The 12834-nt window shown below is 43.6% G+C and overlaps 1 protein-coding gene across 1 annotated transcript; it reads right to left on the bottom strand.

Moving 5' to 3' along the window:
* Positions 1-7069: 7069 nt before the first annotated feature.
* Positions 7070-9996, bottom strand: LOC106567714 (frizzled-9). The gene has a single exon (XM_014137325.2). It carries the CDS (start codon positions 9364-9366, stop codon positions 7612-7614), a length of 1755 nt encoding a protein of 584 aa, XP_013992800.2. The 5' UTR covers positions 9367-9996; the 3' UTR covers positions 7070-7611.
* Between the last annotated feature and the right edge of the window lie 2838 nt (positions 9997-12834).

Genomic DNA, 12834 nt, shown 5'->3' with positions numbered 1-12834 from the left:
TGCCACCCCGGCAGTATCATTTGTGGGGGGGCTTTGCTGCAGGAAGGACTGGTGCACTTCACAAAATAGATGGCATCACGAGGCAGGAAAATGATGTGGACATATTGAAGCAACACCTCAAGACATCAGTCAGGAAGTTAAAGCTTGGTCGCAAATGGGTCTTCCAAATGGACAATGACCCCAAGCATACTTCCAAAGTTGTGGCAAAATGGCTTAAGGACAGCAAGGTCAAGGTATTGGAGTGGCCATCACAAAGCCCTGACCTCAATCCTGGGAATGTGATGAAAGAAATAAAAGCTGAAATAAATAATTCTCTCTACTATTATTCTGACATTTCACATTCTTAAAATAAAGTGGTGATCCTAACTGACCTAAGACAGGGAATGTTTACTAGGTTTGAATGTCAGGAATTGTGAAAAACTGAGTTTAAATGTATTTGGCTAAGGTGTATGTAAACTTCCAACTTCAACTTTACATGTACAGGTCCAATGACTCCACCTGTAGTGTGTGTGAGTGTATGTGATACAATCAATGTCAATCTGATCCACCTTCTGCTGGAGACAAAACACTTCAAACAGCAGGTAAAAATAAAACAAGGCAAAATGTACACTGAACAAAAATATGAACGCAACATGCAACAATTTCAAAGATTTTACTGAGTGACAGTTCATATAAGGAAATCAGTCAATTGAAATACATTCATTTGACCCTAATCTATGGATTTTACATGACTGAGAATATAGATATGCATCTGTTGGTCACAGATACCTTAAAAAAAAGGTAGTTGTGGATCAGAAAACCAGTCTGTATCTGGTGTGACCACCATTTGCCTCATGCAGCGTGACACACCTTCGCATAGAGTTGATCAGGCTGTTTATTGTGGCCTGTGGACTGTTGTCCCACTCCTCTTCAATGTCTATGCGAAGTGTCTGGATATTGGCAGGAACTGGAACATGCTGTCGTACATGTCAAACCAGAGCATCCCAAACATGCTCAATTGGTGATATGTCTGGTGAGTATGCAGGCCATGGAAAAATTGGGATATTTTCAGCTTCCAGGAATTATGTACAGATCCTTGCGACTTGGGGCCGTGCATTATCATGCTGAAACAGGAGGCGATGGTGGCGGATGAATGGCAGGACAATGGGCCTCAGGATCTCATCACGGTATCTTTGTGCATTCAAATTGCCATTGATAAAATGCAATTGTGTTTGTTGTCCAGGATGAGGGCTGCAGTAGGTATCTCAGATAGGGGGGAGTGAGCCCTAAGAGGGTTTTATAAATAAGCATTAACCAGTGGGTCTTGCGACAGGTATACAGAGATGACCAGTTTACAGAGGAGTGTAGAGTGCAGTAATGTTTCCTATAAGGAGCATTGGTGGCAAATCTGATGGCCAAATGGAAAAGAACATCTAGCAGCTTGAGAGCACCATTACCTGCCGATCTATAAATTACATCTCCGTAATCTAGCATAGGTAGGATGTCATCTGAATCAGGGTTTGGCAGCTGGGGGTGAAAGAGGAGCGATTACGATAGAGGAAACCAAGTCTAGATTTAACCTTAGCCTGCAGCTTTGATATGTGCTGAGAGAAGGACAGTGTACTGTCTAGCCATACTCCTAAGTACTTGTATGAGGTGACTACCTCAAGATCTAAACCCTCAGAGGTAGTAATCACACCGGTAGGGAAAGAGGCATTCTTCTTACCAAACCACATAACCTTTGTTTTGGAGGTGTTCAGAACAAGGCTAAGGGCAGTGAAAGCTTGTTGGACAATAAGAAAGCTTTGTTGTAGAGCGTTTAACACAAAATCCGGGGAGGGGCAAGCTGAGTATAAGACCGTATCATCTGCATATAAATGGATGACAGCGCTTCCTATTGCCTGAGCTATGTTGTTGGTGTAAATTGAGAAGAGCGTGGGGCCTAGGATCAAGCCTTGGGGTCTCCCTTAGTGACAGGCAGTGGCTGAGACAGCAGATGTTCTGACTATACACTGTACTCTTTGAGAGATGTAGAAAGCAAACCAGGCCAAAGGCCCCTCAGAGACACCAATACTCCTTAGCCGGCCCACAAGAATGGAATGGTCTACCGTATGAAAAGCTTTGGCCAAGTCAATACAAATAGCAGCACAACATTGGTTAGAATCAAGGGCAATGGTGGCATCATTTCGGACCTTTAAGGTTGCAGTGACACATACATAACCTGAGCGGAAACCAGATTGCATACCAGAGAGAATACTATAGCCATCAAGAAAAGGAGTTTTTCCAACACTTTTGATAAACAGGGCAAATTAAAAATTGGCCTATAACAGTTAGGATCAGCTTGATCTCCCTCTTTAAATGAAGGACGCACCGTGGCTGCCTTCCAAGCAATGGGAACCTCCCCAGAGAGGAGAGACAGGTTAAAAAGGTCAGCGATAGGCTTGGCAATGATAGGGGGTGCAAGGGTCTAAACCATCTGACCCAGATTGTTTTATTGGGGTCAAGTTTAAGGAGCTCCTTTAGCACCTAGGACTTACTGACTGCCCGCAGGGAGAAACTTTGTAGCGGTGCAGTGGAAAAAGAGGGAGGAGCATCGGGGCTAGTCGCATTAGAAGGGGTGGGAGATGAGGAAATGTTGGATGGGCAAGGAGGCATGGCTGAGTCAAATAGGAATCCTGACTTAATGAAGTGGTGATTAAAGAGCTCAGCCATGTGCTCCTTGTCAGTAACAACCACATCATCAACATTAAGGGACATGGGCAGCTGTGAGGAGGAGGGTTTATTCTCCAGGTCTTTAACCTTATTCCAGAACCTCTTGGGGTTAGACCTACAGAGAGAGAACTGCTCCTTATAGTAACTAACTTTGGCCTTCTGGATAGCCTGAGTGCACTTATTTCTCATTTGCCTGAACGAGAGCCAGTCAGCCTGAGTATGCATGTGCCAAGCCTTTCGCCAAATGGAATTCTTGAGGTGGAGTAAGGCTTGCTCATTAAAGCTTTTTAGCAAGCGTCTATGACAAATCAGGACAGGTCGCTTCACTGAGCAGCCATTACAAACACAGTAATCACTAAGGCCATTACAGAAAACACCAGACTGATACCTATCAGGATTATTTGTGAGGATAACATCAAGGAAAGTAGCCTTTTCTGGGTGTTTGGAGTCATACCTTGTGGGATTGGTAATAATCTGAGAAGGATTTAGGGAGTCCCATTGCTTTAGGACTTGGTCAGGTGGTTTAAGCATGTCCCAGTTTAGGTCACCTAGCAGGACAAATTCAGACTTAGTGTAAGGGGCCAGGAGAAGAGCTTAGGGTAGTTAGGGTACAGGCTGGAGCTGATGGTGGAGAGACTTGGTGGAGATAACCGAGCACTGAAGGTGTTCCTTGGTGAAGATTGCCATTCCACTCACCTTTGAAAGATCTGTCTTGCCGAAAAAAGTTAGAACCAGAAAGGTTAACAGCAGTGATCAAAACACTCTCTTAACCACGTCTCAGTAATGACCAACACGTCTGGATTGGAGCTGTAAACCCACACTTTGAATTTAATAAGCTTCTAGTGTTAACGTGCAGAAAACCCAGGCTTTTACAAGAGCAGGAATCAGTGAAGCAGATATCAGAGTACCAGTCAGAATTGGGGCTAGCAACAGTAGATGGGCCTGGGTGTACAGGCACATGTCCAGATATCATCAGCAGTAATACAATCAGGGCCCGGCAGAGGACAGGGAGAGCTCTGCAGTGTTGATTTTTTATGACATTTGAATGTGCATCAGATGGCAACATCATTTTGTACAGCAATTTCATCAGGTAACATGAATACAAAGCCAGCGAAAGGTGGTTAGAATAGGATGGGAAAGTCTGTGTAACCAGAGAGTCAGAGTCCAGAGTGTGGGAACAAACATAGTCTGCCCCACGGTCGGGTAAACAAGCATGTTCATAGTCAACAAAGCATGCAGTAGTCATGAGTCAAATAGCATAATGCACAAGAAAAAAATATAATGACTTGGGGCTAGCCATTGTAAGTTCAGAGTCACCTGCCCCAACAGTGCATGTGTTCCCCAACAGTTTGATTGCCAGGTGGAATCCAAGCAGCAGTGCAGCAGGCAACAGGAGTAGGTTGAACAACCACTTGGGAGAAGCTTTTTTTGGGAGGCAGATTCCTTGTAGAAAATCCCAGCTATCTAGCTAACGTAGCTAGCAAGTCTCTGTCCACCGTTTTTTTTTTCACATGAAAAAGGAGGTCGTTAGCTAGCTATATTTCTTCAGTTTCGGTGAATGGTCCTTTACGACATCCAAACAAAGTTGTTCTGTGGCTGTTTTACTTTGGAGATTGCGAGGAGGATATCTTCTGAAAATGATCATGCTGGATAATCAATCAGCTTCTTGATATGCCACACCTGTCAGGTGGCTGGATTATCTTGGCAAAGAAAAAATGCTTACTATCAGGGATGTAAACAAATTTGTGCACACAATTTGAGAGAATTAAGCTTTTTGTGTGTATGGAACATTTCTGGGATCTTTTATTTCAGCTCATGAAACATGGGACCAACACTTTACATGTTGCGTTTATTTTGTTGTTCAGTGTAAATGAGGATTAGATACACCAGTGAAATAAACACAGAAGTCTGACATCAAATACTCTGCGACATTAGAGTATAAAAGACAGTTGTTGGCTTGAATGTAGCCTCGACGAGAACCAGGCTTCCCTAAGGCGTGACAATGATGTGATTTTGGAGAGACTAGCCCGAATGTGATATCTAATAACAATAAGGGGTGGCATAGGAAATCAGAATGTCCAAGCCACAGCAACAGTCTATTACACTAACAAGATTAATGATGAAGGTAGTAACTGTTTTGTTTGAAAGGTGGGTTACAATGATTCAGTAATCAGTCCGTAGAGGAACTATAGTCTATGCTTCACTACACCACTCACCTAATCTAAGTTTAAAGAGATGTTCAATGTTACAGCATACTTCAAAAACCTGAGTCTTGGTGCATTGTGTGTTGGCGGATACAAGTAACACAAGGGGTGCTCAGCTCAGCAGGTGGGACATGGCTGAGCCAGTGGCACAGAAGGCTCAGGGGGACACATTTCGAGGGGACACCCTTTCTGAGGGGCTGCAGCTTTTCAATAGACTCATTTCCACATCAAAACCAGCGCAGGAAAGGGATACTGCCTGGGGGTGGGGGGTAATGAGGAGCTCTTTTTACCTCCCTTTCTCTATTCTTCTAGTGGGTTTTTTAAGAGAGGGGAGAAGCCCTGATGCTTTAATTATCTCCTTTAATCAAATGTATGAGCTAACATAGCCGTTTCCTTTCAGAGTGCACACAATTACACAGATACTCTCTATATTGTCCGCTCTCCTACAATGCCATTAGGAATCTCTATTACAGTGGTGTCTCCCAAAGGGTTTCTGTCTTTGTGAAACATTTGGCTAAGATATGCCTAAAACGTAGTGAATGTGGCACATTTCAGTAGTTTTGATTGGTTGAATAAAGACTGCTGTTAAGAACCACCCACGTTTGACTTGACAAATCCTCGGAAAGAGCAATTCCACATTCATGGTCTGAGAATTTGACTTTATGTCTGGGGAGGTAGTTTAAACATTACCAAATGCCATTTCTCAAATGTCTTATTTAACATTTGAAAGACTCCACGTAGAGTATGTGAATTACAATGTCATTGTCAATTCTTGTTAGCAATTTGCTGTGAATTTGAATCACATGAATTCTTACATAATTCAGATCTTTTGCTTTCCCCTTTTATTTCAATTCAAATAAAGGCTTAAAAACCAGTTTACCATCTTACCAGGAGCAGGGGGCTTTAGCAAGGGGATTTATCAGTTGCAATGGCTGATGCAGAGCAGACTGTTACTGTTATGAGAACCAAGTGTTTATGCATGTCGCCCATATATAAACTTGAAAGCTGGAGCACATTAATTGCGCTTTATTGTGACTGGTACATGTGGTTTACGCACCACAGCGGGGTCCCAGCGCGCAGCTCCAAGACAAACACAGCTTTTTTATGGAGAAATGTAACAGTGGTTTCAGCTCCAGGGGGAGATGTGCTGCCAAGCTATGGACAATGTCTGCACAGGCAGGAGGCAGGCACCAGCAACTGGGAATAGGGGATAAGAAAATTGAAGGATAGGCTGGTGGGCAGGACCAGCCCAAAATCTAAATATCAGCATTGTTAAAGGCCTAATATGAAATGGTGTAAAATAGGTCTACAACACAGTAGCAGAAATACGATAGACCTATTCAAAAGGGATAAAGTCATGTAGGCATTAGCTTTGGAGAGACTGAACTTATGAAAAGCCTGACATTTTGATTGCCTGTGTTATATTTGGGAAACACAGAGAATTTTTTCTTAAAGGCAGTGTCATGACTCATTATTAAAACTCTGTCTCTCTCTTTCTCTCACCATGGAATGCTGTCACCCCATGTAAGTTATTATTGCTGGAGCTGATGTTTGAATGGAAAACAGAAAGTTCAGCATAGCTTCACAAACATGGGCAGGCAGCGGCCTGGAGGCCCTGACCGTTTTCCACCTCAACTGAGGCTGCAGTTTAGAAAAATATTAACACTTTTGTCAACCAACCAGAAATTTGGCGCGAGGCTCAACTGCGTGGAACAAGCAGCTTTTTGTTTGCAGTTTACTCAAGCAGTTTGAATTCCTCAAATGTGACAGAACACTGATGCAATGCGATTACAGTTATACTTGAAAGGGCATATACAACTAACAGCTGATGTCACTTGGGAAAATATGACTAGTTTTGCCTGTGAGAGCTTCATACTGTAGGTGGGTCCACAAGGTAATCAGTCTAATGAAAAAGAAACTAAAATGAATACTTTCAAAAATGTCACCGAAACTAATGATGTCTATTTAATTTATACAATATATTCTTGCATCAAGTTAATGACCACTGTCAATTTGAAGAGGCGCTGTAGCAAAATGTTTCAGATACAAATGAATATTTTCTTAAACCAAAACATAGTTAAGGCTATTGTAGGATGTCTCTGCTTTGCTTATGTTAATAACCACTACACTTAATTTGACATGCATTGTAAAGTAATGAAGAGTAAAGTCATCAGTGAAAATATATAAATATGTTTTATTAATGTCCATTGTTTTGAAAAATATGCATTTGCAAAGGCACTTATATATCTCAACAGGCCCTATATTTATAACTCATAAGTACATGTGCTTTTATATACAATATACAAAACCTTCGGAAAAACCATGAAGAACTTGCAATTAAATATACAACACAATAAATACATTTACAGGGACAGAACACTAAACCAAATGTTGATACATCCATGCAAGGTCTATTTTGCATTCATGTTCAGTTGGTTAACCAGAAACAACGAACTAACCCTATGGCATACAATACAAGAAATGTTTCCTTTAGAAGCATATCTGATTCTGCATGTGCTCCGAACTGTGTGGTTTAACTGAAAGCAATGTGGATCATCTGTCACCAAACGAAAACACAACCACTGTTACGTTCAGGTATTGCTACTAATCGAGCATTAGATGCAATCCAACCTGAGCTTTTCAAATGATCGTATAACAAAATAACATCCTTTGGCATTGTCAATACAAGACACTGTGAGAGGTGTCACTTGAAATGTCAGATGTGTGTTGGGCTCTCCAGGTAAGAGTCTGTTTTGGCCATGTGGAGCACCACGGCTGGGGACTTGTAGTGACAGTGGGAGGTGCTGCAGCTGACGCTGCCACAAGGCTTCCTGCTAGTCCGCACCGACAGCTTCCTGTTGCACAGGCCCTGCCAGGTCTGCAGGGTCTTGGCGCTCCAAACCCACACACCGCTGGTGATGCCCACCACCAGAGACATGAAGATCTTCAGCATGAACACTGCCACGGTGGGCACCGACTCCTCCAGGGAGCAGTCCTCATGCCGGCGCCCGGGGAACGACACACACTTGTTCTCCAGCGCCTGGAACTTCCAGTACCCCATGTTGAGCCTCTCGTAGAAGTAGCAGATGATGACGCAGGTGGCGGGCACCGTGTACAGGATGGAGAACACACCGATCTTCACCATGAGTTTCTCCAGCTTCTCTGTGTTGGTGCCGCCCGTCTTCATTATCTTCCGGATGTGGAAGAGCGCCACGAAGCCCGTGAGGATGAAAGAAGTGCCAATGACCAGGTAGCAGGACAGAGGGATGAGCACGAAGCCGGTCAGTGCGTTAACGTCCATGCTGCCCACATAACACAGCCCCGTCAGCTCGTCCCCTGCCACCTTCCTCATAGTTAGGATGACGATGGTCTTCATGGCTGGGATGCCCCAGGCGGCCATGTGGAAGTAGCTGCTGTGGGCCTCGATGGCCTCATGGCCCCACTTCTTGCCAGCGGCCAGGAACCAGGTGAGTGTGAGGATGACCCACCAGATAGATGAAGCCATACCAAAGTAGTAGAGGATGAGGAAGACGATGGTGCAGCCCGTAGACTCCAGCCCCTCCTGGATGATGTAGAGCTCGCCATTCTCCCGGTCACAGGCGATGTTCTCGGCCCCGGCCACCGAGCGGATGACGAAGGCCACCGAGTAGACGTTGTAACACATGGAGAGGAAGATGATGGGCCGCTCCGGGTACTGAAAGCGCTGCGGGTCCAGCAGGAAGGTGAGGACAGTGAAGGCGGTGGAGATGAAGCAGAGTGTGGACCACACCGCCATCCAGATGAAGGCAAAGTCCTTGTCCTGCCGTGACCAGAACACGTCCACCACCGAGGAGCAGCGCGGGGCACACGACTGGCTCTTCTCCACGTACTGGAACTTCTCTGGGTTCTCGCAGGAGCCCAGGCTGTTGCCCGAACGCCCGCTGGTACCCGAGCCAGGCTCCCTGGGTCTGGGGGGCACCGGTAGCATGCCCTCCCCCTTCTTGGTCTCCTGCTTGGTGTCATTCTCAGGCGCCTCCATGCACAGCGAGTTGGGGTTGTTTTTAGTGGGCAGCTTGGAGCAGTCCAGTGAGTCAGGCCAGCCGAAGCTGAATTTCTCCATGATGGGAGAGCACTTCTGCCTGGCCTGCTCACACATCGGTCGGCAGGCAGGGATGGTGGTGGACACTTTGTCAGTGCACATGGGGACGTAGAGGGAGCAGAGGAAAAAGCGCAGGTGCACGTCACAGCCGTATTCCACTAGAGGGGCAAACTCATTCAGTTTGATGCTGGCCTCTGCTTGGCTTTCGTATTTCATGAAGTTGGGCATTCTTGTCATATTGTAGCCAATGCCCTGGCACATGGGAATAGTGATGGGTTCACATTTTGCAGGTCTGCCCCTCTCTATATCATATGCTCCGATATCCAAACTGGATGCAGCAATAACAAGTTGGCACCAGAGTAAAATGGCAATCCTCAAGTGAAAAATATACATGTTGATATCAGGAAAGTTAATATAGCACAAAGTACTTATTGTTTTAGAATAGAAAAGTAAAATAGAAAGGAACAGTGGTTGTAACAATTCCAGACTGATGAGTTGGTGCCCAAAATGTGTACATTTCCCCACTGTCAATTCTGATGAAGCATATGTTAGTTCCAAGGTGAGTTCACTTAAAACCCGACCATATGGATCTCCTATGGTCAAAATTGCACACCTCCACAAAACGTCTTGTTTGCCCTGAAAACAGTATCTGAATTACAGTTCCAAATCCAGTCGGATATGTTAAAGCACGATACGCTTCACATGTTTAGCAAAGTGACGGAAACATGCTGTGGACGTTCGAATTGTAAACAATTAGTCTCTATACCATCGGTATTACGCATATTACAATCTCAAGCAAGGCAGTTGCGTTGAACCGTAATAAGCCTAGGTAAAGTGCTTATTTTCCGAAATTATTTTAAGTTGATATGGTGTTCAAAATCACATTTTAGTAGGCTCCTGTTTGTAACCACACCAGCGCACCACACGCGGATATACTGGGTCGTTTAAAAATACTCAAGTCGTCCAGCTCTGTCCGTCTTCTTCTCCCTCCATCGCTTGAGTGCATTAACATTCTCTGTGCTCTGCTCTCTGCCTCTTCAATAAAGGGGCGGGAGTTGGGTGACGAACTTGTTTCGCCCCGCCTTAACTCATTCTCAAATGTATTTTTCTTAGAGGTAAAACGTATTTTATATTGGATATTCTGTTCTCTAGTCAATAGCTAAGCATGCCAACCATGACTGTGAAGATTGTATATTTTGAATCAGGGGAATATGGAGAACAATCCACACTTTTGTTTGTCAAGTCACATAGTATTTTTGGAAAAAAATATATTTAACCTTTATTTAACTAAGCAAGTCAGTTAACTTAAGAAGAAATTCTTATTTACAATGACGGCCTAACCCGGGCCAAACCCGGACGACGCTTGCCCAATTGTGCACTGCCCTATGGGACTTACAATCACGGACGGATGTGATACAGCCTGGAATCGAACCAGGGACTGTAGTGACGCCTCTTGCATTAAGATGCAGTGCCTTAGACCGCTGCACATTTCATTTGAGAAAGTAAGAGATGAGATGGCAATAAAGCACAAAATATTTACATTTTCATACAAAAGAGCTCTTATGCTACAGTTAGGTTAACTAAAGCCATTAAGGAATGACTAGTGGAAGCCTGACTCTTCTCGGTCTTCTACTTAAATGTATTTATTTTATTTAACCTTTATTTAACTAGGCAGGTCAGTTAAGAACAAATTCTTATTTACAATGATGGCCTACCCTGGCCAAACCCGGATGACGCTGGGCCAATTGTACGCCGCCCTATGGGACTCCCAATCACGGCCGGATGTGATACAGCATGTCTGCAATGCACCATGGATAGATGCTGTGTGGATAGTGACCACTAGATGGGAACAATAGCCTATCAGGCCTTCTATATTACTGTCACTGCTCAGTAATTGAGTTACACACCATGTAAAATTAGTATTATATTAGATATTCGGACGGATATTTGTTTCTTTCGCCTCAATAGCTATTCTACCAAGCATGCCATGACAATGAAAATTGTATATTCTGAGTCAGGGTGGATGGATTACAATCCATGGCTTTTTTTGTTTGTTGAAATATAATCAAATGTTGTTGTCAGTCAGAACTCCCTCATGTCTTTTCCTCCCTGAGGCTTACAGCAGGGGCGGAATGGGACAAAAATTAATCCCTGGCATTTTAGCCACACCAGCCCACATCACCTCACGCATGTGCTGTTACCCATCCTAGTGGTGAATGAAAGAACACACACATATTAGACAAAGAAGAAAATCACTGAATAAATGCCTTATAGATGACCAATGGCTTATACATACAGTTGAAGTCTGAAGTTTACATACACCTTAGCCAAATACATTTAAACTCAGTTTTTCACAATTCCTGACATTTAATCCTAGTAAAAATTCCCTGTCTTAGGTCAGTTAGGATCACCACTTTATTTTAAAAATGTGAAATGTCAGAATAATAGTAGAGAGAATGATTTATTTCAGCTTTTATTTCTTTCATCACATTCCCAGTGGGTCAGAAGTTTACATGCACTCAATTAGTATTTGGTAGCATTGCCTTTACATTGTTTAACTTGGGTCAAATGTTTCGGGTAGCCTTTGGGCCATTCCTCCTGACAGAGCTTCAATATATCCACATAATTTTCCATCCTCATGATACCATCTATTTTGCGAAGTGCACCACTCCCTCCTGCAGCAACGGACCCCTACAACATGATGCTGCCACCCCCGTGCTTCACGGTTGGGATGGTGTTCTTTGGCTTGCAAGCCACCCCCTTTCTCCAAACATAACGATGGTCATTATGGCCAAACAGTTCTATTTTTGTTTCGTCAAGACCAGAGGACATTTCTCTAAAAAGTATGATCTTTGTCCCCATGTGCAGTTGCAAACCGAAGTCTGGCTTTTTTATGGTGGTTTTAGAGCAGTGGCTTCTTCTTTGCTGAGCGGCCTTTCAGGTTATGTCGATATAGGACTCGTTTTACTGTGGATATAGACACTTTTGTACCCGTTTCCTCCAGCATCTTCACAAGGTTGATTTGCACTTTTAGCACCAAAGTACGTTCATCTCTAGGAGACAGAACGTGTCTCCAGCCTGAGCAGTATGACGGCTGCGTGGTCCCATGGTGTTTATACTTGCGTACTACTGTTTGTACAGATGAACGTGGTACCTTCAGGCATTTGGAAATTGCTCCCAAGGATGAACCAGACTTGTGGAGGTCTACAATTTTTTTCTGTGGTCTTGGCTGATTTCTTTAGATTTTACCATGATGTTAAGCAAAGAGGCACTGAGTTTGAAGGTAGGCCTTGAAATACATCCACAGGTACACCTCCAATTGACTCAAATGATGTCAATTAGCCTATCGGAAGCTTCTAAAGCCATGATATCATTTTCCAAGCTGTTTAAAGGCACAGTCAACTTAGTGTATGTAAACTTCTGACCCACTGGAATTGTGATACAGTGAATGATGAGCGAAATAATCTGTCTGTAAACAATTGTTGGAAAAATGACTTGTGTCATGCACAAAGTAGATGTCCTAACCAACTTGCCAAAACTATAGTTTGTTAACAAGAAAGTTGTGGAGTGGTTGAAAAACAAGTTTTAATGACTCCAACCTAAGTGTATGTAAACACCCGACTTCAACAGTACACCCTTCTGTGTTTGTCATAGAATGATGCCAGGACTAGTTTATGTGGCTGTGGATAGATTTTTAGCGTTGTGCTTTGTTTGACACATTAATAAACCATTTACTAATCATTAATAATATTTTGCAGTCCTTAATCTAAAGTGAGTGCTATTTATACTATATAAATGTTTTGAGTGCCGTGTGCGTAAGCATACCTTTCTGCCAAGAAGAGACGTCCCTTTCAGCAAATT

This window comes from Salmo salar, chromosome ssa13, assembly GCF_905237065.1.
Source record: "Salmo salar chromosome ssa13, Ssal_v3.1, whole genome shotgun sequence".
Lineage (NCBI taxonomy): Eukaryota > Metazoa > Chordata > Actinopteri > Salmoniformes > Salmonidae > Salmo > Salmo salar.
Note: the sequence above shows the minus strand (reverse complement) of the source record. Positions and strands in the feature narration are given on the sequence as shown.

What these genes read in the sequence shown, in the direction of transcription:
- LOC106567714 (XM_014137325.2), bottom strand. Translation starts at nt 9,366, where the DNA reads ATGTATATTTTTCACTTGAGGATTGCCATTTTACTCTGGTGCCAACTT.